This window comes from Vicia villosa, linkage group LG2, assembly GCF_029867415.1.
Source record: "Vicia villosa cultivar HV-30 ecotype Madison, WI linkage group LG2, Vvil1.0, whole genome shotgun sequence".
NCBI lineage: Eukaryota > Viridiplantae > Streptophyta > Magnoliopsida > Fabales > Fabaceae > Vicia > Vicia villosa.
Genome location: NC_081181.1, coordinates 130681162 through 130708941, shown reverse-complemented (window position 1 = coordinate 130708941; position 27780 = coordinate 130681162). Strand labels below are relative to the sequence as shown.

The 27780-nt window shown below is 32.8% G+C and overlaps 2 protein-coding genes across 2 annotated transcripts; one reads left to right on the top strand and one right to left on the bottom strand.

Moving 5' to 3' along the window:
* Positions 1 to 150: 150 nt before the first annotated feature.
* LOC131652110 (uncharacterized) lies at positions 151 to 894 on the top strand. Its single transcript, XM_058921887.1, has one exon. The coding sequence runs from the start codon at positions 226 to 228 to the stop codon at positions 730 to 732; it is 507 nt and encodes a 168-aa protein (XP_058777870.1). The 5' UTR covers positions 151 to 225; the 3' UTR covers positions 733 to 894.
* A 433-nt stretch (positions 895 to 1327) lies between these two features.
* Positions 1328 to 6872, bottom strand: LOC131652109 (uncharacterized). Its single transcript, XM_058921886.1, has 15 exons — positions 6417 to 6872; positions 6159 to 6335; positions 5788 to 5912; positions 5565 to 5700; positions 4165 to 4314; positions 4021 to 4074; positions 3784 to 3879; positions 3640 to 3699; positions 3414 to 3488; positions 3255 to 3308; positions 2929 to 3030; positions 2181 to 2831; positions 1978 to 2094; positions 1757 to 1864; positions 1328 to 1665 (listed from the first exon to the last, which is right to left on the bottom strand). Exons 1-15 carry the CDS (start codon positions 6819 to 6821, stop codon positions 1516 to 1518), a joined length of 2460 nt encoding a protein of 819 aa, XP_058777869.1. The 5' UTR covers positions 6822 to 6872; the 3' UTR covers positions 1328 to 1515.
* Between the last annotated feature and the right edge of the window lie 20908 nt (positions 6873 to 27780).

The following is a 27780-nucleotide window of genomic DNA, read 5'->3' as shown; positions in this document are numbered from 1 at the left end:
AATTTTATAATCTAAATATAAATACTTTTAAAAATATATAATATTATTAATTAAAAAATAATATAATTTTCTAACTATCAATTTATTGTGTCAAAAAATATATATCAATTTTTTACACAATTTACACATAAATCGAATATTTATTCTGAAATTATCTCTCTGCAAATATCTTATCCTCTCAAGACACTCTCAAAAGCTCTCAGACTTAGATCAAGTTCTGTAACCATGGAAGCTTCAAAGATATTACTATTCTCCCCAATATCAACCTCAAAGTTACACACAAATCATTCAAATCACCCACTTAGAAAGCCAAAATCTCATCAAATGAGACTCAAACTCAAGATCACAAGCATGGCAAAACAAGAAACCGACACAAACATCGGCATAGCAGAGAAAGCAGCAATAGCAGGTGGTTTAATCTCATCTCCAGTTATAGGTTGGTCTCTCTACACACTGAAAACAACTGGTTGTGGTCTTCCACCAGGACCAGGTGGATCAATTGGTGCATTAGAAGGAATAAGTTACCTTGTTGTTGTGGGAATTGTTGGTTGGTCTTTATACACCAAATCAAAAACTGGTTCTGGTTTACCTAATGGTCCTTTTGGGTTACTTGGTGCTGTTGAAGGGTTGTCCTATTTGGCATTGGTTGCAATTGTTGTTGTTTTTGGTTTGCAGTATTTTGAACAAGGCTACATTCCTGGTCCTCTCCCTGCTGATCAGTGCTTTGGCTAGATTTTCATTAGGATAATGTGATGAGTATTAGCCATTACAATTCTATCATTATATTTGTGGATGTGGTTGCTCCATGTATGTTTAACTTTATCATTTCCACTGCCTCTTGCTGTTACTGTAATATTGAGTTAACATATTTTTATGATAATTGTTTTGATGGTATATAGGAATCTCCTAGGTCTACTATGTTTTATTTTGTGGCATTTTCTACCATTGAAAATACATGAATAATGCTCCAAGCATTGAGATTGTATCTAATTTGGAAATAGATTCTCTCCTGATAATTAAATAAAACAGTTTTGAAAAGAGTGATAAACTGTTGGTATCTGCTAAAGCAGATGTAAAAAGTGTTAAGCTCTCTCAAAATGAGTGCCAAACATATTTAATGTCATTTTACTTTTAAGCTTAATCACTTTTTTAGTCTCCTAACTTAATTTTGAGGTCCATCTTTTATCCCTTAACAGCAACAAAAATGTCATATTAATCCTTTAATTTTATTAAGTTATTCCTTTCCATCCTAACCACCGAAGCAGACCAAAACTTAGACATAGCTTGGTTGGTGCAAGAAACTATCCTTTAATTTATGCTAACAAACTAGGAAAATAAAACTTGTTCCTCTGGAATGCATGCATAGTTAATATTCAATCCAAGAATTTTTTATAAATATTACACCATCAAAATTTAATTTAATATAACAAAATTGAAACAATATGTAAAAATGATATTCAGAAATAACAGCAAAAATAAAATAAGTTTATAACGCAGCTTCATATTTGTTGCCTCCTATTGCCAGGCTTTCCTCCCTCGGAATTGTTTGCCAGACCTCTGCCTCTTTATCTTTTTCTCTAGCTTAACTCTTGCAATCTTGTTCCTCTTGGCAATTAGCGGCATACTTTTCTTGTGTTCCTTTTGTCTGTTACTTAGACCACCCGTCTGTTCGATACAAAAAATACACTTGCATCAAATTTGAGTGCACAAGATTCAAATATTTTTAAAAATGAGCAAATACGAGCAACTAACGTACCTTTTTCTGTTTTACAGCTGCTCGGGAATGGTACTGCCCTCTTTCCTCCCTCCCTGCTCTAACCATTGCCAACCTCTCTTCCTTGTTAAGCTTTTTCTTTACATGAGCCTATAAGGGGTGCATATGAATAGGTAGATTTTATTGCCTGTGTTTTTTCTTTTTGGCATGGCAGATAAAGACCATCTACAGAAAAAATTTAAACAAGCCAGAGAGCTACTTACTTCAAGCATGGAACCATCCACTCGCTTTAAACTTAGTTGATCAGAGCTTGGAATCTTATTTGTTGATGACTTTACAAGCCCATGTTGCGCTAATGCAGTTCTTGCTTCTTTTTTGGCCTGTGAGTTTAGTAAACAAAATTCAACATGATAAAAGCTACTGAAATTAGACCTGAGCCTACTGAATAAGAGATGAGCAAACCTACCTTTAGTTCCTTGATCCTCTGGAAGTCTTCATTAGAAAGAATTCCATCTTCCTTTTCTGGTAGGGCATTCTCTATTGTTCCTGCCAATTTCTTTAAAGCCCGGAGACTTGTATCAGCAGATGTAAGTTGATCACTGAAATCTCTAAACTTTCTCTTTTTAGTTGAGTCATTTAATGTAGTTTTTTTATCCACACTTCCATCATGACTAGGAGTATGCAGATCATCATCTCCATGATTTGAAATCTCATCATCCTCTTCATCGGCCTCTTCACTGTCTTCTAGATCATCATCCTCATCTTCAACATCGTCGCTGGTTTCATAATCAGAACTTCCATCATTTTCATCATCTGATACAGCATCGGGATCTTTCTCTTCATCATCATCATCATCACTCCCAGTGTTATCACTGCATAGCTGGTTCTCATCGTTGAGATTTAAACTTATCTGATCATCTTCCTGGTCATTGTCTGAGTCACTATATGCAGAATAATCAGAATTATTACCATCCTGCAGTACATCATCGTCACTATTCTGCAGCAGTTCAGCACCAGGAACGTCAGTTTCAATATTGACTTCTCCATAAGCCTTTGGTTTAGCTTTGGGGTTAGTAGGCCGCCCTCGGTCCTTCTTAATTAGTAGTGAAGGGCAAATCTGCAAGCAAACAACATTAATCAGATGTTTTCCCGTCTTAACCAGATGCTTTACCATACATGCACACACCGCAATACAAAGGAGTGACGGTAACCACCTCTCGGAATAATGTAATCAAAGATCGAGCTGCTATTGAAACTCCCTTCTCATGTGACTTCTTATAGAGGACAAGGTCTTGTAGTAAATCTTCACTCATTAACTACAGTCCACAAACAAACGATCAACATATGATAATGGAAGGAGTTTGGGAAGTTAACAAAAAACACAGAATATATGGTTTAAGGAACGGAGTTATCCCATTCCAAGGATCATGTTCCAATCCTACTAGTTAAAAGCAATCCGTATTGGATGTGCAAGATATAGTCAGAACATAAATCATTAAAATGCACATATGTCCAAGAACCAGGAAATTGCAGTAGTTACCAGTGGTATCCGCAGGCACATCTCCCTTACTGCATTTATTCCAACAGTGATAGCCTAAACAAATCAACCAAACTCATCAATAAATCAAAGTTGAGTATCACTATCATAATAAAAACTCCATAGTACTACATCAAATGATAAACAGATTCAAATAAAAACCTCTGGGCGTGAGCGATCATGTACAAACTGATTAACAATTTGTTTGAACAAGGGCATAACATCATCGGCAGGAACCTGTGTCAAAAAATAACACCTTGAATGAATTAGGATAAAAGAAACAAAGGAAAGCATCATACTTCAAAATTACTTAAGAATCAAATTTTGAAAGTAAAAGCTAATAATTATAAAAACAAATCTGGTTAAGAGAAATCACAATATATTATACCTCGTCATGGCAAGCCTGGACCGCTGCTGCAAGCAAATTTGTAACGTCTCGTTGATGGGGCTGAATGCAAAAGGTGTACATTACAATTGTCACACTTTAGTTATTTATAGAATACCAAACTTCACCAAATTTAACTAATGATACCTGGATATATTTCTGAAGATAAGGGTAAAAGTTGAGTAAAATTAAATGGTGAAGCCCAATTGTTCGAGCAATCACTTTCAACATCATCATCTTGACCTAAAATTATGAGAGTATAATTGTACAAACCAGTAAAAATGGAATCTTAAAAAATCATTGGAAGATTTGAAAAGGAATTGAAAGTCTTCATTTACAACAATATAGGCATATGTTGCTTTGGTTTTTATTAGAATTGTGTACCTCAAATCGTTCGTTACATTTCTGCAGACGAGAGAACAGCTTCTCAACAAAACCCTGCAGATCACATGGAATCAAAATGTTGATTTTATAGAGCAAAACAAACAGGAAATGCATCTATGGTGACAATGACAAAAATTTACAAACCTGGGGATCTTTCAGATGGTTGAGTGGTGAATAATAGATGTTGTTGGTCCTTTCAGACGAACCACGCTGTTTCTTTTTCATGCCGCGTATTATGCGGTCTAATTTCTTCTTCTTTTTCTTTTTGCTAGCTGATGTGCCTTGGTGGCTTGCCTAAAATTGCGTAAGAAATAACAATGACCAATGATTCCAGATAACTAGTGCAATTTGCAAAATTCATCAACAACTTGAAACATATTGCATTGCTACTATCATCCTTATCTCCAACGTATGAGTGCAAGCACAAAAGGTACTAAAGTAAAATCTGCTCTTGAGCTGAATTCTCTACTTATAAGTTATAAGTGAGATTAATTGTAACCAAGCATTTCTCGTTAATTGAAGTTATCTTGTTTGATGCTATCCTGCACTATTGGGTTCACTCTCTGTATGTGAACTGGATACCAGACTTGATAACACAACTTAACAGACCCCAAGTGAACGAGACATCACAAGTCATAAAGTTAAACAGAAAGTCAGAGATAGACCCCAAGTGAAGAGAACATAAATTACACAGTGATCAAGGTAACATTCAAGTCAAATGGATATCTTCAAAGTTCCAGAGTATGTGATATGATTTCAGATGAATATTTCCCAATACTACCCAAATGCGGTGTCATCGATGGCGGAGAGCCAAAATCCCTCCATACCGGTCACTTTGTGGCGGCGTTATAGCAGATTTTGGTGGAAAAAACCACAATACCGGCCAATATCTATCGTTGCGGAGAGCCCAAAAACCGCCATGAATATCCTCCATAGCGGCCATCGCACCACTATTTGATAACACTGCCCAAATGATATAACAGTAATGATACCTCATCTGATATTATATAATGTTCTTCAACTACCTCATACTCAGCCCCATACTCTTCTTTCTCAAATATACTCTTGATTCTTAGCTTCTCGAAATGCCAACTCAGCACTTGCTAATTTCTAAATTCTGGGTCTTACAAGTGTGTACCTTGGAAATTTGGGCTAACTGGTATGTATCTAATATTCTCTCAAGACATGATCGCGTGCCAAGTATCCTATTCACCAAGGCATGTTAGTTAAGGCATATTTTTAATAATGAATTAGAGCTTTTATCGTATTTTGGATTGCAAGATCTGATCTGTATTGCATTATTTATAATTTATGAGTTATATTTATCACCTTTCCACTCCATTATGGACCCCTCAACCCCACCCTCTTCAAAATTCTTAAATATATCCTCTGATAATCAATGCCAATATCACTAATATCAACTTATATATATCATTCTGTTTGAATTTAGAAAACAGATATATGAATATATAAAAGCTAATTTAGCTAAAGATTAAAAGAATAACAGTGTTAATTCAACTTCAATGTTTATCAGACAAACTCACCTTGTAAACTGTCTCCCTTGTAAGCATAACTTGAGGTGTTACAGTCAATTCCTCATCACTGTCTGAGTCATCACTATCGTGGTAGTTTTCAATCTTCTCATAATCAAGCAGAAAACATAATGTTGCTATCAAGATTCTGAGAAAAACATGAAAAATTGTAACATTTAGCCCACTGATTAAAAAAATTCACAATACAAACAGAGCAGACAAAAGAAAAACAAACCTTGAAGATGAATGGAAGGAAGCAGTGCAAATTGCATTAGCCGTTCTCTCATCAAACCATATTTGCCTTTTGTGAAGGTCGCAAAGAGTCACAAGCGCCCTCTTGGCCCGGCCTTCATCCTCATCCTATTCAAATAATACAAAGCCATTCACTAACTTAGAAATATGTGTGTTAGGAATAACAAATTTTACTTTATCCACTTTTACGCTCTGAAACATATTTTTAAGCTTTTAGCTTATAATCTCGTATGACAATAAAAGACTTGTTTGGTAACCGTCTTTTCGTCACGAAATTATAACTTATTTTCCCGAAGCTATAATCAAAATCTAACAACCGGAAAAGCAAACTCCAACCAACCCAACCAAACAAACCTGTAGCATGGCAAAAAGAATGTTTTGAAGTGCGCGATTTTTAGCTTCGTCCTTACGCTTTAAGTTCATCCGCTTAATGCTTTTAACAACATGACTAAAGGCCAGTTCCCTCAGCGGTTTATCGCCTAGGGTTTGAAGCTCCATGAACAACGGAAGCGTATCTTTAATATTAACAATCTGCAAAATTCACAACAAAAATCAAAGACGCTACTTTCAACTTCAAAGCACATTCACAACAACGAAACCAAACACACAAACCTCTCTATTGATAAGCAGAATAAGAGAGCTAGCTAGGTCTTTACGAAGTCCAGAAGGAAGCGTACGTGCGGCGCATCCAAGTAAATCAGCGAGTTTGTGAGGGAAATCAGCGAGGTGGTCAGGGTAGAATCTGGTCATGTGGGAGAGGAACATGGCTTTCTCGGCGAGATCTTTGGCAATGGTAGGGTCGTTACTGATTCCGGAGATGGAAGTGAAGTTCATGGCGGCTTGTTGCTGGAAGAGTTCGAGTGAGGAGTTGAATTGGCTGCGGATGAGGAGAAGCTCTGATTCGTAGCCTTCGGGGTCGCACTTCATCTTTGATTGGAGTGCTGGGAGGCTGAGCTTCTCGGAGTTTCGACCGGAGGCTAGAAGAGCCTCCGCCGCAGGTACGCCGTGAGAAGGCATGGTGATAATTGGTAAAAGCTATGTTACGGCGTCGCGTTTTTTGTTAGCAGTATCACTAGGTTAAATAGGGATTGGGATTGTGTTTTTGTTTAGCCCCGTTTTGATTAATCAAACGATCGAGAAATAGCCACGTGTGAGTGAATCTCATTTGGACTTAATATCAATTTATTTTTTTTGGTTACAAAGAGGGCCGAAGCCCGAAGCGAGAAAAAAACTAAAACGCAACAGATCTCAAAGAGACACAACCAGATTTGTCTCTCTCAACAAATTCATCCAACCATCCAGGAACCTCTTGAAAGAATTTGATCCCATCCTGAAGATTCTTCCCCTCCTTAGCAAGGACATGAGCACAAACATTACTTTCTCTGAAAATATGTTTTAACTCCACCATATCAAATTCTTCCATCAAAGATCTGATCTGGGTAACAATATTACAGCTTCTACTATTAATCTTATTCTTCATACTGATATTATCAACAGCTACTTTAGAGTCAGACTCAATTTCGACCTTTCTATACCTTTGCTCCCTCACCATTCGTAATCCAGCATATATTCCCCAAAGCTCCGCCATCAACAGACTACATTTGCCTATGAACTTTGCAAAACCACCACACCAATTGCCATGCTCGTCCCGAACACACCCACCGCAAGAAGCAATACCATTCCCTTGAGCACCATCCACGTTAAGCTTAACAAAAGCTTGCTTCGGACACGTCCAAGCAACATGACAAATCTCGATATTCCTATTAAGGACTTTCTTGTTGATCATAACAGCATTTTTATAGTCTTTAACTCTTCCCTCTATATTCATCCCCACATCATGAGGTCTCACAAAGTTCTCTTCATGAGTTTCTTTGTTTCTCCAAGACCAAATAGCATGGCACCCCATCGCCCAGTAATTGCACCATTCCAAATCATTCATCCTTTTGCTTGAAAGATTCAGTAATATCCAATCATGGATATCTGCCTGGTAGAACTCATCACTTATATGCATGGGAATTTTATTCTGCCAAACTAGCTTCGCAAAACGACAATAGCATGTAACGTATGCTCGCTAGCAGCCCCACAAAGTCTGCAATCTGCATTACCAAAACCTGCAACAAACATCCGCTGATTAGTGAGCAGCCTATCATGATTGAGGAGCCATATAAAACTTTGCACTCGCTCCGGAACCTGCAGCTTCCAGATTAAATTCCAAACTGTTTCCATAATGTGGTTAGTTTCCTTCATCATCACCCGATACATATGCCCTATGGAGAAAGTTCCATCTTCACACGTCGAGATTACAAATTTGTCTTCGCTATCGGCATTCATAGGAGGAAGAATAGCCTCTATACTCAACTTAAGCTTGATTGGAATCCAGTCCATAATCTGCCAATTCCAATCTCCATCTGCACCAACCAAATCAATAACTCTAGCATCAACCAAATAATCCGGAATTATGATTCCACTGTCACAAAAGTTCTCCCCTTTATCAATCCAATTATCCGTCCAAGCCTGAATCGTATGCCCATTTCCAATTCTCCAAATTCCTTCATCCAACAAGTTGGCATGAGTTTTCACAATTGCTTTCCAGAGATTCGAATCTGACTTCTTCGCTGTCAAGGTTCTGCTTGCAGTGTCAGGCCGATACTTCCCCTTTAGAATGCTACACCATAAATCCTCATCACCATTGAGAATCTTACATCCCAATTTCATGATGCACACTCTATTCATGACAGCAAGATCTCTCAGCCTAAGACCACCATCTTTCTTAGCCATAGTAACCTTATCCCACCCTACTGCATGATATTTCCTCTTCGTCTCTGTATCGCCCCATATAAAATTTCTTTGTATTCTTTGAATATCCTTAATACAGGAAATAGGGAGTAGATTTGTCATCATAGGATACACTGGAACAACTTCTATCACACTTTTGGCTAGAGTGACTCTGCCAGCAAAGGAGAGATTCCTTGCTTTCCAACTTGTTAGCTTCGCCTTTATTTGATCCAACACGTACGCAAAATCATTCTTCCTTATAGCCTTGCCAGTTAAAGGAATGCCCAAATACTTGCCAAAACCATCCGTCTCCTTAATATTCGCAAGATTAGCCAATTTTGCTCTCATCCCTTTAGGAACATTATTGGAGAATAGCATACTAGATTTCTCTTTGCTGATTTCTTGACCTGACATTTTACAAAAGGTCTCCAAAGTATCAGTAACACACATGACTTGTTTCTCCGTCGCTTCACCGAAAATGAGCAGATCATCCGCAAACATCAAATGCGAGATGTTAACTCCATTAGTACCAACTTTGAAAGGCTTCCACTTTTTATTAATAACCGTCTGTTCAATCAGATGAGACAGCTTGTCCATACACAAAACAAAAAGATAAGGCGATATAGGATCTCCTTGACGGATACCTCGCTGGGGGCGAAAGAAGGCACTTTTACTACCATTCCAGTTAACATTAGTTTCCACGCTTGTGACTCCATGCATAATGACATTAACAATCCTAGCAGGGAAACCAATCTCCTCCAAAATCCTCCAAATGAACTCCCAATTCAATTTGTCATAGGCCTTGGACAAATCAATTTTGACAGCAAAATATCCTTTTTCCCCTTTTTTATTGTACATCGTATGCATCACTTCCTTAGCAATAATTATGTTCTCATGAATAGCTCTCCCAGGTACAAAACCTGTTTGAAATGGGGACACAAGCTTCTCCATTCGTCACTCATTTATTATTTTTCTCACTTTTTAAAGCAACATCTTTTTATCTCTATAATTTTTATCAATTCACAACCATTAGATGAAGCATGAGAGATGATACAAGAGAAAGGCATGAGATGATTTATTTTACAATTTTTTAGAAATAGACAAATTTGAATCGTCTGATAGAAATTACTAATTCATCATACTATTAAGCGAGACGGTGAGATTGGATCGTGTTAACAAGTTGATACAATTAAGAGTAATTAATTTGGATGGCATAGAGTTGCTTCATTCAAGTTCATATAATTAATTAGAAGTTAGAACCGTAAAAAACCGAACTCAATTAATATTTTTAGTTATTTTTATTACAAAATTTGTCCATTATAAAAACTAGTAACAATAGTTTTTTTCGTATATAAAAATATTTAGATCAATAATAGTTTTTTTTTTGTATATAATTTTTTGATTAAAAATATTTGATCATAAATATCATTTATCATATATAAAAATATTTAGATCAATAATAGATTTTTTCTTGTATACAAATATTATTTTTGCTTAGATATCATTTACAATATTTGGATCAATAGTAAATTTACGTATATAAAAATATTTAGATCAAAAATAGATTTTTCTTCCTATACCATTTTTGAATAAAACATATTTGAATCATAAATACCATTTTTTCGATAAAAATATATAGATCAATAATAGATATTTTTTCTCGTATACAAATAGTATTTTCATTTAAGTATTATTTACAAAAATATTTAGATCAATAATAAATTTTTGTATGTAAAAATATTTAACCAAATAATTTATTATTTTTAAAAGTGATAATAAATTGGATATATATATATATATATATATATATATATATATATATATATATATATATATATATATATATATATATATATATATATATATTATTTTTGTTTTGACATTATTTATAAAAGTATTTGAATCAATAGTAAATTTGTTCCCGTTATTAAAATATTTTAATCAACAATATATTTTTTTCTCGTATATAATTTTTTTTTCATTTTTTCATTATTTATACAAACATTTGAATCAATAGAAAACTTTTTTTTTTGTAAGCAAGAGATATATTAAAGGGAGAACTAAGGGTTCTCCAACCCAAGTACAAAACACACGGCCCAAAGCCGATAGAAAACAATATTACAACCAATTACAATTACGACATAAAAGACAATGGGTCTTTGTAAAAATCGTAAAAACAACAATTGGAATGAGTAATATTGCCATAAGAAGACCACCTCCAAACCATAAACTTAATGCTCCAAACCATATTATTTATATTCCACACTTCATTCTTAAAACAAAAATCATTCCTTGTCAACCATATTATCCAAGTTGTGGCTAACCAAAACACCCCCAATTTGCCGCTTTTAACCTTTGTACGACGGCTCAAAGAATGCCATTCCATAAAAAAGGGATACATTCTTCCTCCTCCCAACCCGAAAAACCCACCCACGAAGCAATTTCTTTCCAAACCAACTTTATCACCATGCATTTGAAAAACATATGATTCGCCTCTTCCACATGAGAATCACAAAAAACACAATTTAAATTAGCATTAGTAAAAGTCATACCTCTATACACCAATAAATCTTTAGTAGGTAATCTATTCAAAAAAAGCCTCCAACCAAACGCTTTTATCTTGAACGAAACTTCCGCTTTCCAAATCAAATTGAAAGCTTCTTCACCCTTAATCGGAGGACCGAAAGGAATTCGCCTAGAAGCATACGAACCATAACAAGAGGCGACCGTGTAACCTTTCTCCAAATCCAACAACCAAACCGCATAATCCTTCGAATTATTTAAGCTACCGAAATTATCCAAAAAATCCGTTTAGAAATTTTAACTTAAAATTATTTTTTTAAATATCTGATCAAATTTATTTTAAAAAAAATCAAACACATTAAAATCAATTATACATCTTTAAAATTAATTTTGATTTTTTTAAAATAAAAATTAAAGATACATTTATCAAAATTTTGAATTTTTTTGTTAATCATTCATTATTAGGGTAGTTACATGTAACCAATTGCTTCATCATCATATTTAAATTATTTGTGGTATTTCTATGTAACTAAGTTAAACTCATAATGTTGAGAAAAAAGGAAAATGTAAAACAAAAGTTGATTAATAAAAGTAGGTGTATGTGATAGGATATTATGCTACAAATTTTAAAAATGTGGCAGGTTCTATTCTCTACTAGGAGTTGACATGATTTAGACAAATAATTATTATGATATATAAATTGCAAAATAATATGAAAATTTCTTTACCCACCTCACTATGGTGGTCACCCCAACGAAATTTTCCATTTGCCCCTATTTCGGAGATGCATCTCCGAAGTAATTTTTTTTTTAAGATTTTTTTAGACTTCGGAAATGCATTTTCGAAAACACCAAAAAATTGGTGTTTTCGGAGATGCATTTCCGAAATGCATGAAAATTCAAAAAATACGTTGTTTTTTACAATCAGGTAATATTTCGGAAGTTCATTTCCAAAAATAAATCTGCATATACAATTTTTCCTTCTTCACTATTTCATCATTTTACTCCAAAACTCCTACAAATCCTCTCCAAAAATCAATCAATCTCAATCCATTTTTCGTCTCAAAATCAAGTTTCAAACCGTTGATCACGTTAAAGGGAGCATAGAAAGCTACAATCTGAGGTAAACATCTCTCATTTCATCCCCTATTTCACTACATTGATTGAAGAAATTTGTGCTGAAAACTGCGATGGTTCGGAAGTACATTTCCGAAATAAGTTGTCTAACAAATTTCGGAAATGTACTTCCGAAATAAGCCTTGACAGTAAAAAAAACAGTTTTGGCCAATTTTGCTAATTTTTGCATATGTTAGGTATGGTGCATCCGGACAACATTGTCAACGATGACGTAGTAGTTCCGGAAGTTATTAACGTTAATAACGATCAGGTTATCGACGTTAAAACTATGATCGATGCGGTTGATGTACGACAACATTTTACAACTGATCGGAGCTTCGCTTGTCGTGAACAATCGCTTGATTGGGTTCGTAGCGAAGCTAGTAAACTTGGATTTGGCATTGTGACTTTAAGGTCTGACAATGGAAATAGTAGACGGAAAGCTTTTGTCGTTTTGAATTGCGAGAGGGGTGGGAGTTATGCACCAACAAACCGGGTGTTAAAACACGAAGACACGGGATCGAGAAAGTGTGGGTGTCCGTTTAAGTTGCGCGTGACTCGGAGAGTTGATGATTTGTGGCGTTTAAGCGTCATTTGTGGAATTCATAATCATGCCTTTGATGCCAAGTTACACGGGCATCCAATGGCGTGTCGTTTGTCCCGCGAAGAGAAGGATGTGATTTTGGATTTAACGATAGTCAAAGTGGCGCCTCGCAACATACTTGCCGATTTGAAGCGTAAAAAACCGAATAGCGTTTCAAATTGCATCGGGTATCTAAGATCGCGGCAGTTCGTGCAAGTTTTTTTGAAACTGGGGTGTCTTATACCGGCTACTTCTTGTCAATGGACGGCACATCATTCAAATGAGGCGGAGACTTGGTCGGATCCTTTCGTTACAAGAATGGCGGAGTTTGAAGAAATGATGAGCCAAGAACGTGAGCAAAATAGAGAGCGGTCGAAGAACATACCTATTTTAGATTTAGGCGCCACCGATTGGTTCGGCGAATTTTAGTTTTTACCGGGCCGTTTTTTGTTTGTAATGACCGGTGCGTGTCTTTTTTGTATGTATTGTCGTTTACCATGTAAAATCGGACCGATTCAATACATATATAATATAAGTATGTTTTATGTTGTCATTGCCTATTTTGTATGCTTTTGGTATTGTTAACACAAAACAGAATGCAATGCACAAAATGCAAAATTCACCTATGTTTTTGCATAATTCGGAAATGAACTTCCGAAATATACATGTTTTCAGACCAATTTCGGAAGTTCATTTCCGAAACTTCCACTGAATGCAGGATAAGGTTTGTTGGGTCATTATTACTCCAATAAGTCTATAAATACAACACACTCTTCTTCATCCTCTTCACACCACAAAACACAAATGAAACAAACCTACCCCCACCTAGCATTCGTCTACTTCACCAGTGGCTACCAATGTCGTTCCAATTCCGCTTCTCGCGCGACACGTCGTTTGCGGACTTGATAACGCCACTCAACACGCTATTGCAATATCCGGAAAATCAAAAGGTTGTCAAGCTCGAGTACCGCTCGCCATCGCTTAACGACGACGGAGACTTGAGTTCACACCTTTTGAGATCAAGAACGACGAAGATTTAGCGGTTTTGTGGACAACTTTCGACCGATTTTCTTCGAAGGGTCCGATCGAGTTGGATGTGAAACTTCAAAGATCGGGGGCCGGCGTTATCAAAATGTTGACTCATCCTCACCTACCAGTGTTTAACAATATGTAACTTTAATCTTATGTAACGTGATCGATGTAATCTTCATCCGTTAAATAAATCGAGTCGTTGTTGTTTGTTATTTTTCTTCTGTCCAGACCTTATTTTGGAAGTACATTGGGTGAATTCGGAGATGCACTTCCGAATTCACCTATTTTTTGGAAAAAAACATTATTTCGGATGTACATTTCCGAAATCAGTTTTTTTCATAAAAAAAAAACACGTTTTCGGAAATACATTCCCGAAACCACATTTTTTAAAAAAAACACGTTTTCGGAAATGCATTTCCGAAACAGGTGGTATTTTGGAGATTTCACCAGGGGTGACCAAGAAAGTAAAGAGGTGTGTAAAGAAAATTCCAATAATATTGATAATGCTAAAATCGGGTACTATGTTGCACTATATTTTTTACAATTATGCTATTGTATTGATGATTGATAATTTTTTTCCTTATGTTATTGCCATGTGATTATGAATTTCTTGTGTATAATAGTGTAGCCATTCTTGTGTATAATAGTTAATTCGTAGTAACGTCACTTGTTGGTTTGATTTTATAAACCAAATCGGGTTATATATAAACTTAAATAATTTACATTTAAAACTATATTTGATTAAATAAAAATTAAAAATAATAAAAAATATTTTATTTTTCTTAATAGTAAAATTAGAGGTATTAGGAAGAAATTTATAACTTTAAACAAAAGTTTAGATCAATTTTTAATAATGTGTTCCCATTAAAAATTGAAACAAACCACATATATGGATTTAGACCTATTAAAAATTAAGGGTTTAGACCCATTAAAAGTTGTGATGATAAAATATTTATCAAATATATACCATACATAAATTATTGAAAAAAATTCACATATTTCTTATATTTAAATCAATCATACATGTATAATGGTATAAATATGTATTTTAATATTTTCCCGTATTTCTCGTATTTGAAGTAGTCGCACCAACTAATAATAACATAAATTTAAAATTTTTAAAATTTAATACTAAAAAAGATTTATTTTTTTCTATTTCCATTTAATGTATCTTAAATACAAATTAACAATCAATTATAATGAAACATTATCTAAACAAAAATGAATGAATACAATTATTTGTATATTATTTCTTACCAAATTAAAAGAAAGGACTACAATAATAAGATAATATTATGTGATACTGTACTACTTATACATCAATGCGCATCACTTTATTACTAATAAATTGATACTGTGTTAGTTTTTTCATTTTCAACTGCAAAGTTTTTCTCCCGTTGAATTTACACTTTTAAAAAAAAACTTTGTCTAAATTCAATTATCTATAATTTAAGAATTTTTATTTGATTAATCACCTATTCCTTTTCATGTTTATCATGCAGAGAAAAATTAATGATGGCAATACATGTGTCGCATCGCATGAAGGTGAAGGGAGAAAAATTGCAGATCATCTGACGATTGAGGGTTGTTGTCTCTCGAGCAGTATGAAATGAAAAAAATTGATCTAATCTACCTCATCAGTAATACACTCACAGTCACTAAGACCATCTTCAATGGTAGTTTCTTTTATTGAGTTTTCCACCTGTACCATTAATTTAATAATTAAATATTTAAAAAATTTGTCATGTCATAATAGAGTTGCATTGCAATGCAACAACTTAAAGATTGTAGTACCCAATCAAATCAAGTTATGGGGTAAAGTTGTGGGACCCATATCAGATTTTTATTAAAGTTAAAATTAAATAAATTCTTTTAATATGATGTGGCTTAGTGGGTCCTATAAAGAACTCAAATATAAGTTGCACCATTGGAGATGCTCTAATACACTCTCAATCACTCATCCTCTTTTGTTACCCTTTATTTTAAAATTCTAGAAACTACTTCATCCCACACATACACTTAGATTAAGTCATAAAGACAAGTTCATATTCTTTTCTCTATGGTTCACACAACTCCAACTTAACCTCACCATAAAATTCTCGCCACACTTTCCATCAAACTTTTTCATAACAAAACTAAACATATTCAAACTCTTCTCTTTCCATCTCAATTTTTTTCTTGTCTCCATATTTTTACGCAAAAACGACATAGCTTTAACATATTGGAATTTCGAGACACTCAATACAACTTCTTAAATGAGTTTGGATTTAAGTTTTTTGTTTTCTTTTAGATCTAGTTTTGTTTGTTTCTAAATGGTAAAAAGAAAATGAGAATTTCTTCACCCACCTCCTAACCTTCTTGCTCACCCCTGGTGAATTTACAACACTACCCCTTGTTTCGGAAGTTCATTTCCGAAAAGGTACTTTTTTTTGAAAAAAAAGGTGTTTTCGAAAATGAACTTCCGAAAACGTGTTTTTTTTAATATAAAATATTGATTTCGGAGATGCATCTCCGAAATAAAGTTACATTTTCAGAAAATGTGGTGTTTCGGAAGTTCATCTCCGAACTCACCCCCCTTGGAGGAATTCGGAAATTCAATTCCGAAAAAAGGTCTGGACAGAAGAAAAATAACAAACAAGAACGATTCGCTTTATTTAATCGGATGAAGACGATGGAGGAGACGCTGCAACAGGTTAGAAAGTCCTGATCCTCTAGAAATCCATACCACATTGTAACTTACCAACATAATAAACAACAAAAAAAAAACTTATGAGCAAACTATACTTACATCATAGTGGTGTAGATCCTTATCAGCCACTCGCAACTGAAAATGATTAGCACGAACTTGAATTTTCCTTCCCAATTTTCCTTCTGAGACGACGGAGCCGACTCTAGAGTAGCCTTCTGTTTAACTTCGGCAGTCAGGCTCTCGATGGAGATCAGAGCCGAACTCAAGGAAGCAACCGGCGCTGCGACAGATGGAACAAACGGCGCTGAAACAGATGGACGAACAACCGGAGCTGCAACAACAGACGGAGGAGAGGTAACCGGGGCCGGAGCATATGACGGAGGAGGTGGATGTCCGGAGGAAGAAGGATTGGAGGTACGTCCACCGCGAGAGCCACGGCCACCACCACCACGGCCTGATCATGCAGCATTGATGGATGATTGTTGAGAATGTGCAGGAGATGGTTGACTCCGGCGATTTTCGGGATGATTTCCTCCACCGCGGCGAGACATTATGATGAAAGCAGTAACAAGAGATAGAAAACGTTAAAGCAAAGAAGAAGACTTAGGATCGAAAATGATTTGGGATATTTTGAAAGAAAAATGGGTGAGAAGCTTTTAAATAGGAAAGTGTTTTAGAAGTTAACCGTCTGAGAGTGGTGGGGAGAAGGAAAAGGGAACTTCGAAATTTCAAAAGGTTTTTTATTCTTTTAAATAGGGCTTGCATGTGGAGCTTCCCAATTTTTGTTACGTAGGCTTTTAAGTAGGAAAGTGTTACCACATTTCTTAGAAGGTAACCGTCTTAGAAGGCTTACGTAGGCACATGTGTCCACATTTCTTACCTGATCAGGGGACGTCATTACAAAAAAATCAAACAAAGGGGTGCGCTGGGAAAGTCAAAGTTCTATGTTTATAATCCAGAAGATGGATAGTGTTCGCGGCGATGAAATCCAAGAATCTACATATTGAAATTAGAACAATCCAAAAACTAAGATGATAAATCCAATACAAAAACACTGTGCGATACAATGCGAAATCAGAACAAAACCAAACAAAACACGTCAAACAAAACAAAAACACGTTATTCTGCCCGACGAGCGTTATAAAATACACATCAAACAAAATAAAAACACGTTATTCTTCCCGACGAGCGAACTCCTCCGAATGAAGATAATTATACCATTCCTCATCCCACTCAGTATCAGAACCATCAGCGTTGATCACGCCTGAAGACTGAGTCTGCACGTCCGAGCCATGGACCCCCAGGGGACGAGAAGCAGAACCAGTCAAAACCTTCTTCTTCTCCTTCACCTCCTTCACCTCCTTCACCTCCTTCTTTGAAGAACCCTTTCTTCCCTAGCGCCACCCATTTCTGCGTAAAAATGAAGAAAGAAAGGTCCATGAGACCTCCTTTTATAAAAGAAGAAAGGCACACAAACTTCAAAGAAACAGGCACAATAAACAAAGGCGTTAAAAATAAAGTACTTGCAAATTAAAACGGACACTCCCCACCCTCTCTAGAAGACGCAGTCCTGCGTGCTGGTTGATTGTCTGACATGTTCCTGTAAACAATTGAAATCGATTAATATGCGAGACAAAATAAAAAAACAAAAAAATTTGAACTTCTGATACATTTCGGAAGTTCATTTCCGAAAACTGGGATGGAGGTGTTTTCAGAAATGAACTTCCGAAACACCCCTGCGAGGGAGTTTTTTGCAACTTCCATGGCAGACCCCTAAACCAAACTTCAAACCAAATCAAAATGCTTCTAAACAACCTAAATACTACTAACAACCTAACCATATATCATTTATGCAATTAAAACCCTAAATAACATGCATTTGAATAATAGATCTAAAAATTTCAAAACTACAAAGTGTTAGGATTGAGGGCTTTTGAATGTTGTTTAGCAGTGTGATTAGAGCCTTGATGCAGCTTTGGAATTCTGTTTGCACAAATTTTCGCCTTTGCCACTTTTTGTTTTGATTTAGGGTAAATGATTGGGGGAGGGGGAGTGTTTTGATAAATCTGCAGAAATCGCAGTATTTCGGAAGTGAACTTCCGAAATAATGTTTTCGGAAATGAACTTCCGAAATAAGTCAATTTTTTCAAAAAAAGACGCTTTCGGAAATGAACTTCCGAAGCAGGGGTATTTTGGAATTTTCGCTGGGGGTGACCCCCCATAGGGAGGTGGCTAAAGAAATTTTCAAGAAAATTTAGTCTTTTTATACTCTTTTTTTTCCAAGATCCAGTTTTTTAGTGTTATTTATTTATACAAAAACCTTCTCTTTTTTCTTTGTTTCATTTAACTAATCTTCTTTTAAATTATTTATCTATAAACATTTTTTTCTTCTAAGATTACAAATTTTCTTATACTTTTTTTTCCATATGTAACAACTATAATGAAAAAAACTATCTATTTATTTTAAATCTAATATTTTCATTTTAAATTTGTTTAAGATCTACAACAAAAGAAATGGGAAATAGATAAATGTGGTATTATTGTATTGATTCTCTTATGATTCTTTGTAATCTATGATAGTTTAGTCGAAATTGAAAAAGAAATGATAAAAAATTCAGATAAAAATAGATATATCTTTAGTGTTGAAAAAGAGAAAGAGTCAACGAAAAATTGAATGCAAGCCGGCGAAGGAAGCAAAAATTTAGAAGGAAATACAAGTTTGTTTTAAAAGGTATTCAACAAAGAATGACTAAGGAATGTGTGAATTTAATAGTTTTTTTTATTAAAAATGGAATGTGTGAATTTAATTAAAAAGATGGACTATTTTTTATGGTTTAGTCTAATAAATATTAAATCAATCAAACCCATTTGATATATGCGGCATATACCAATTTAATCGAATTTCTTAAAAATCAAAATTTCATTGATCGAAATTGAACCTTTAGAATGGAATTGTGGTGTGCGTCAAATCTAAAATTTGGATTCGATATCACCCAAACCGACAGATTGTCCAACCCAACAATTTTTCATTTGTCAAAATTGTCATGTGTTAGTCAACTACCTATCTAAGAAAAAAAATATCCACGATTTCCCTAAAATGTCCTTTTAACTTTTGTAATCTACACTATGAAATATGATCATCACATCATACTAAATTATAATTCTATAAAATATTCCCGCCAAAATTTCTAATAAATAGTAAAATAATTAAATAAGAATTAATAAATAATAAGTTAAGTAAAAAAATAATAAATTAATTAACAATATCAATAATATAAGAAAATTAATTATTTAAAAAAAATTCAGTTTTGCCCTTGCATAAGCTTCTGCCACAATATCAATTTTAGAGTAAATTTTGTCCAAGTAATACTTTATTCATATTTAGCCTTTTTCTTCCTTTCTCTCTTCAATTTTCCCTCACTTCCTTTTCTTTGTCTTCCTTTCTCTTTGCTTCATTTTTTTTTTTGAGTTTCAACGAAAACAAGTTGAATTTCACTTCTCTCTTTGCTTCATCATCATGTAAGTTTTAAAGTTGGCTTTGTTTCAATTTTAACTTTATGCTTCAATACTTCATTATTTTCTCCTTCCTTGATATGTTTTTCACTTTATTCCTGTCTTCCTCTATCAATGTTTCAGTTCTTTCTATTCAACTCGTTCCAACTTTTGTCAATGTAATTTTATTTGACTTTATACTGTCTTACATTACATATTTCTTTCCCAACAAATATGTTCAATTTTTTAAATAAATGTTCACACTTTTTTTAGATACCTTTTTGAGTATCAAATACATGTTCACAAGTGAATTCACACTGTTTTTCAATAAGTTTTTGAGCTTGAAACAAATTAATTTTTTCTTTTGTCCACTCAAAAGTGTTTTTAAGTGTTGGTTTTAGTTCTTGAGTTACAATTTTTCTGGGTTGGACAAAAAGTGAGTAACAAATCTTTATAATGTTTTGTTAAGATTTCATTTTTGTTTGTTTCTTTATATTTTTTGTGTTTCTATTTTTTGTTATGGATTTTTAATTAAGAAGAGGCAAATGAGGTAGTGTAAAAATGTGAATGAGAAACTGAAATTTGAACTATTAAGTCCATTTATGATCATATTATTTTTCATGTGAAACATAGATATGTTGCAATTTGCCTTTAAATTTATTTGGAACAAGGAGTGCAAAATGAAGAATGAGCATTCAACTGAAGAAAAACAAACATTGTTCATTTTATGCATGGAGATTTAATCCATGTTATTTTCTATAAATTTAAAAATTGTTTAATTAACTTTTAATTTTTAAATTTTTGAATAATTTTTTCATACATGTTTAGAATACTGTAAAATATTTATTTATTACACTTTATAATTTTTTAAAATGAGAAGAATTAAATATGAATTTTTTAAATTTCAAAGGATAATGATAAAAGTAATGAAAATCTCGACTTAGAAATCAAGTAACTTTTTAAAACGTTATAAACATGTCTACAAAATAATCACTCAAAAAATACACATTGGTTTAATAGGGCCCATTACACAAGCCAACATACTAACTAATGGGCTTTTTCCACAAGGCTCGTTACACAAGCCAACTTAATAAACAAGCTAACTTAACAAATTAGGATTTAAACATTAAAACCTAATTTAACATGCTAACAACCCTAGCATCTTTGACACCAACATGCTAGACCCATCTTCGACTACTACATGCACACTTCGACACCAGCATGTGAACAACCTTCGACTTCATGCTTAACCCCGTCGAACTGTCGAACCAACAAGCTATCCTTCGACCATACTAGAGTTCGATCCAATATCTCACACATCTCATTTCAACATTTATTTTCTTTCTCATTTCCTCTACCTTCCTCATACTCTCTCTCTCTCCTCCGAAAAAATTCTAGGTCTCTCATTTTTCCTCCATCATCATTCAAAGTTGCACCGTCCTTCATTCTTTTTAATTTTAATTTCGGAAACACTGTTTCTCGCTCTGCAATTTTCCTTTATCTTCATCCCTTCCATCCACAAAGAGCTATAAAGAGAGAGAAAGTGTAAACGAGATTCGGGATCAGATCTTTGATCCCTCACCGTTTTGTTCACTACATCCTTCTCTCACCGTCGAAAATGATAGTGATTTCCTATCTCACTATAGTCACAACCTATTTCAGGTACGATTTGCTCACCGCTTTCGGTCAATCCAGAGATTTCTTCAGAAAAGTCTTCAACTGGTGCAGCTCCAACAATATTCGGGTATGTTCCTTACCTTTTTCCTTTCAATTTCTTTCCAATTTCTTTCAATTTATTTAGATACAACTCAATAAAGGCGTTTCAGGGTTATGCACCGATCTTTTTAGGACTTGAAGATTTTTATATTCGCCGGTTATACCTCCGCATTTAGGTTAACAATTATTCATATGCACATCAATTATGTTTGTTTTGTATGTGTTTTACAAATTTGTATATAATATTATTAAGTATTATAAATTAGTGTATTTTTTGTTTGAATGAGACAAAGTTGATTTCAGGGATTGAGAACTAATTTTCTTAATAGCAATAAGAATGATAGAGGTTGTTTAAAATTATAATGGTTTGAGACTTTGTTGGCATCAAGTCATTAGAAGAATACAAAGGTTTGTAATGTATCTCTAAAAAGGTATTTTTCTGCAGATTATAATATAATTGAAAAATGGATTTGTTTTTGTCTTTGTTAAGTATTTATTAGTTTGAGTGTAATTTTAACCATTCTTGAATCATTTTCTCACTTTCTTTAGGAATAAAGAACGTGAATATGGATTTGAGAAATCAAGTTGTTAGGATTTTTGGTTCAACACATGTGAAAACCGTGATAGAAGCTCTGGAGCATACTGTTAGAAAAACTCAGTTAATTGGACAAGAAATATAGGAAGGTTTATCGTGATTTCTGTTTACATATTTTGTTATAGTAAATCTTACTTTTATAGATAAGTTTTTATTATTGTGACCTTTTAGGTTAATTTTATGGTCACTTTTCTCTGTAACAATGAGATGCTGTTGTTGTTGTTGTTGAGAAGTTGCTTTTGCTGCACCCAAATTTTACCATAACAAATTTTTTGATGTATGGGTAACTGTATCGATAAGACTAACAGTATGGGTAACACATTGTCAAATTTAGGGTTGAAATTTGAATAAAATGTTATTCAATCTACCATTAATAACTTTGATTCTAAGACTTTGTTATAATAAAATTGTTCCGTTAATAAGAAATCCCAAAATTGTTCTGTTAATGAAAGCCTTCATAACACATGAAGAGAACTTACTTAAATAAATTGTTTGATTATTGCCTTGGAGAACTAGCCAAAAAAATGATCTTGTGTTCAATGTTTGTCAATACCAGATGCAATTTGGAGACCGAAGCTTTTGAGTGCTTATCAAATACCTTTATTTAGTTTTGCAACATGGTTTTTAATTTAACATTTATTAGTAAAATCATTTTCATGTGAATATATTAAATATAAATTATTTTACATTCAATTTCAATGTTAATTTTCTTTGTTGTTAATCAACTAAAAGCCATGACACATTTTTATACGATGAACTGTTTTTTTTTTTAAAATTAATGAAAAACCCTTTCATATTTTTTGTTAAAAATATTTTTAATAAATAAATTTATAATCATCACCTTTTTTTCTCTTAATTATTAGAACAATATATTATTTCCTTAATAAATCATTTCACGTCTAATAATTTTGTATAACCAGAAAAAAATTGTCAATTTTCATCTCAAATACCTTTATTTTACCTTTAGGTGCATCAATAACAAATTTTTCTTTTAAAATAACCATGTATTAAGATAATATTACGCAAATAACCATGTTTCTGAGAAAATTACGTAAATAATCAGATTTTAGAAATGGCTTAAATGCATCAGCCATGTGAGATGACGCCTCCCTTGTAACATTTATAGGTAGGCGCCATGTGAGATATCTCCTACGTGCATCTGTTTTGCACTAAGCCATCTCAGATGGCGCTTCAGTGCATTTTCTTTCTTTTTTTTTAAAGTTTTTTTTAATAAATGATAATGTAGAAATGAGACAACGATTTTCATTAATATAAAACAACTACATCTAGAAATAAAGTTACATAGAGTTTAATAGTTGTTCGGATTTTGAAAACGACTATTGTGAGATTGCCTAGTTCGTTGGTGCACTCTAAGACCTTCTTGTTGTGGTTGGGTTGAGGGCCCCGTGAAATCAATGCGTTCAGCGTCTATGTAATTCATCAGATCAAAATCTTCCGAAGTACCGCTTGCAAATAATCGTTGACCCGTGTTATCAAAGTTTGGTCGCATCGGTGGGGGGTGGGTTCCATGCGAACTCGATAACATTGCTCGTCCAAAAAAAAGTGGGGTAAGTTGGAATTGGATTTTGTGGAGTTTGGTACATATATGTTTGTTGGCTAATACGGTGTGATGGTTGGCTGTATGTGGGATCGGTTGGGGACTATTTTTTACAACACATACGATTGCTAAAAATAAAATGACATAACGATTAAAAATAACACATGCAGCGGATAAAAAACGTCAACAACACGCCAAAATATCTAAGAAATGACAAGCACCAAAACAATGTCATAAGAACCGTGCATCATCATCATTACGTCTCTGTCTCTTTCAACTTCCTCCAACCAAGTGCAAGACGTTTCAGTTGCAAGTGAGGTGGCAGTTCTTCTTCTCTGGATTATTCTAATTTCTTCGCTCGTTGGGATGTCCCCGTCTAACCAGCGTTTCAACTCTCTCTTAAGGCGCTCCATGGAATGGATGTTCCAAAATTTCATTTTAATCGGCGGTTTGACGGCCGAGAAAATACATACTCATCTCTTGTGAAAATCTCAGAAGTCATGCTGATAAAATTTGGGAGGAAATGAGAAGATCTAGTGAGAAAGTGTGAAGAATGGTGGAGAAAGGGAGGTATTATTTATAGAAAACACATATACAAGGAGGAGGCATATGAGATGATTCCTCCTCCTAAAAAGTGAATGGAGGCACCATATGACATGGCTTGGTAGTATTGAATGTGCCATGTCAGATGGCGCCTATGACTAAAAAAAAATGAACAAGCCATCTCAGTTGGCGCCTTGGTGTAAAAAGTTTATGAAACCTGGTTATTTGCATTTGCTTAATATCAATGGAAAGATCAATAAATAGTATCGAATTCGAAATCATCGTATTATTCACATTAACTTAATAGAATTCTATTTTATTTTATAGATAATTATTTTTTCTTATACTCTCTTTTGAACTTATTTTTATCTAATTTTAGTTTTTTTTAAAAGAATTTTATTTTTTTATAACCAATTTTTTTAATTACTCTACCAATACGGAGTGGTAACTCACGCGAAAAATATAATGTCAAACATTCAACATAATAATAACTGAATCAAATCACTCAATGAAAAGTATAGACAGATTTTAAGTTATTTCAGAAAAACATCTTAATATTTCATGTTATATTTTAATTTGATATTAAAAATATGTAAATTATTTCTACATATCTATTAAATTTATTGTCTTTCAATTTTGTATGAAATAGATTATAGGGTGATTATTATTATTATTATTATTATTAATGAAATATTATATTTATTATTTATAATGATATTCTACGTCCTATGCGAAGATATAGGTAAATGACTACTTAATTGTTTCCATTATATTTTTTACTAAAACATACATTTTCGACGGATCGATACTAATATATATATATAAATATATATATATATATATATATATATATATATATATATATATATATATATATATATATATATATATATATATATATATATATATATATATATATATATATATATATATATATATATATATATATATATATATATATAACCATTACTATATTATATTTATTTATTATTTTTAGCGACAATGTGTGATCCGTGCGCGACGCGGATATATGACTACTTGCTTTTTTTACTTTATTTTTTCTATTAAAATGTACATATCCTCTAGAGATTTTATTTTTAATCACTAATTACTATATATTTATTTAATATTTATAACGATATTGTGCGACCCCTGCAAAAGCACGGGTATATGACATCTTAATTATATCCTTTTACTTTTCTATTAAAATATATATTTTTGACTGACCGAGACTACTTAATTTATGTATCTTTTATATATATATATATATATATATATATATATATATATATATATATATATATATATATATATATATATATATTAACCAATACTATACTATATTTATTAATTATTTATAAAGAAATTGTGCGACCCCTGCAAACACACGAGTAGATGATAACTTAATTATTTCATTTATTTTTTCTAATAAAATATATATTTTTGACGGATCGAGACTACTTAATTTGTATCTCTTTTATATACAATTCTTAACCATCACTATACTGTATTTATTTTATATTTATAATGATATTTTGTGACTCGTGCAAACGCACAGGTAGATGATAATTTAATTATTTTATTTATTTTTTAATTTAATTATCTTTTTCCTATCTTTTATATGTATTTCTTAATCGTTGTTATCTTTTTCCTTTGTCTTCATTTTTTTTTGCTATTAAATAATAAAATATAAGAATGAGATTTTGGTCTATTCCGTTTCTACCAATTGATCTTCTTCTTTTTTTTTTACAAAAATCATTGGTATTAATTATATTTAAATATTTAATTATAATATTAATTTAATTTTTAAGATATAATTATAATTAAATATTTTATTTTATTATTTTATATAAACAATAGGAAATGTTCTTAATTAAATTTTGATTTGGTAATTATTTGTCTTACTATTTTTTTTTTGTTAGTTTTAATGAATGAAATGTACTGTAATGTACTTTTACTATTTGATTTTTTTTAGTTTACAATAATGAAAAACATAATTTTAATATTTTTTGTTAAACACGTTTTTATAAACGGGAAAAATATATTATTGGTACAAATAGTTTTATAAATGAGAAAATTTGTATTATTGATAAAAATATTTTTGTAAACGAGAAAAAGTTCGTTGTTGATATAAATATTTTTATATATGAGAAAATTTTTATTGTGGATATAAATATTATTATAAATAGGAAAAAAAGTGTATTATTGATTCAATTTTTTTCATAAATGGGAAAAACTATATTGATGATATAAATATTTTTATTCACGGGAAAAAGTTTAGTTTTGATATCAATATTTTTATAAACGGAAAATATTATATTGTTGATATAAATATTTGTATAAATAGAAAAAAATTAATTATTGCTACAAATATTTTTATAACCAGAAAAAGTATTTTGTTTATATAAACATTTTTACAATCTTGGTGTAGTTAATTTTTTCTTGATTTAACATTAAATTTTCAATAATTATTTTTCTCTTCTAATTTCTCTCTATAATTAACGGTGAATGTATCATTAGATGGTCGAAGTGGCTTGAGAGTTCTAAAATATATTGTTTCTCAATATCTATAGAAATTATTGTTTTGGAAGAGAATTCCCGTTTACAAATTATACCAAATTGCATTTGTGTTCTGATGGTTGTTTATTTGAAGTGTACTTCAGCCTAAGAAATGAATTAATTAAAAGATAGTATTTCACACGCTAATAATTTTTTTTTAAAAAAATTGTGTCGTTACATGAAAACAATTTAGAGACATTGCAAGTAAATAAATAAAGTAAAGCAAGCAATAGTAGTACTTGAAATTAAAAAGAATGTGAGATTAAAATACCAAAAAATGGGGACTGATTACAAGATTATCAATAGCTTAAGCTTAAAAATTAAAGCAAAATACAAAGGAAAAGTAGCTATTGTAGTGTATGATAGGTAGGGGTGGCAAAACGGACCGCCCGCCCCGTCCGCCGCCCGTCCCGCCTTAAGCCCGCCAAAAAACGAGTGGGGAGGGCATGCCCGCCAAGTGAAATGGGCATAAAATTTTTTTTTCATTTTTTTAATAGATTAATAGTTTTTTTTTTACCTTTTAATTAAATTTTTCACTTATTTTTTAAAACAATTTTGTATAAAAGCAACTTTTTAACAAATTTTACTTAAAAAAACATTACATATATTTACAAATAAATATATAAAATAAACCATCAAGAATTGGAATTACTAAAATTAACTAAAAAGTAGGGAATTTTGGAGGAGGGGCGGACTTTGGCGGGCGGCGGGCATTGGCGGGGCGGGCTATGGCGGACGACGGGTTTTGGCGGGGCGGGCTTTGGCAAGCGGCGGGCCTAAAATCCCAACCAAACCC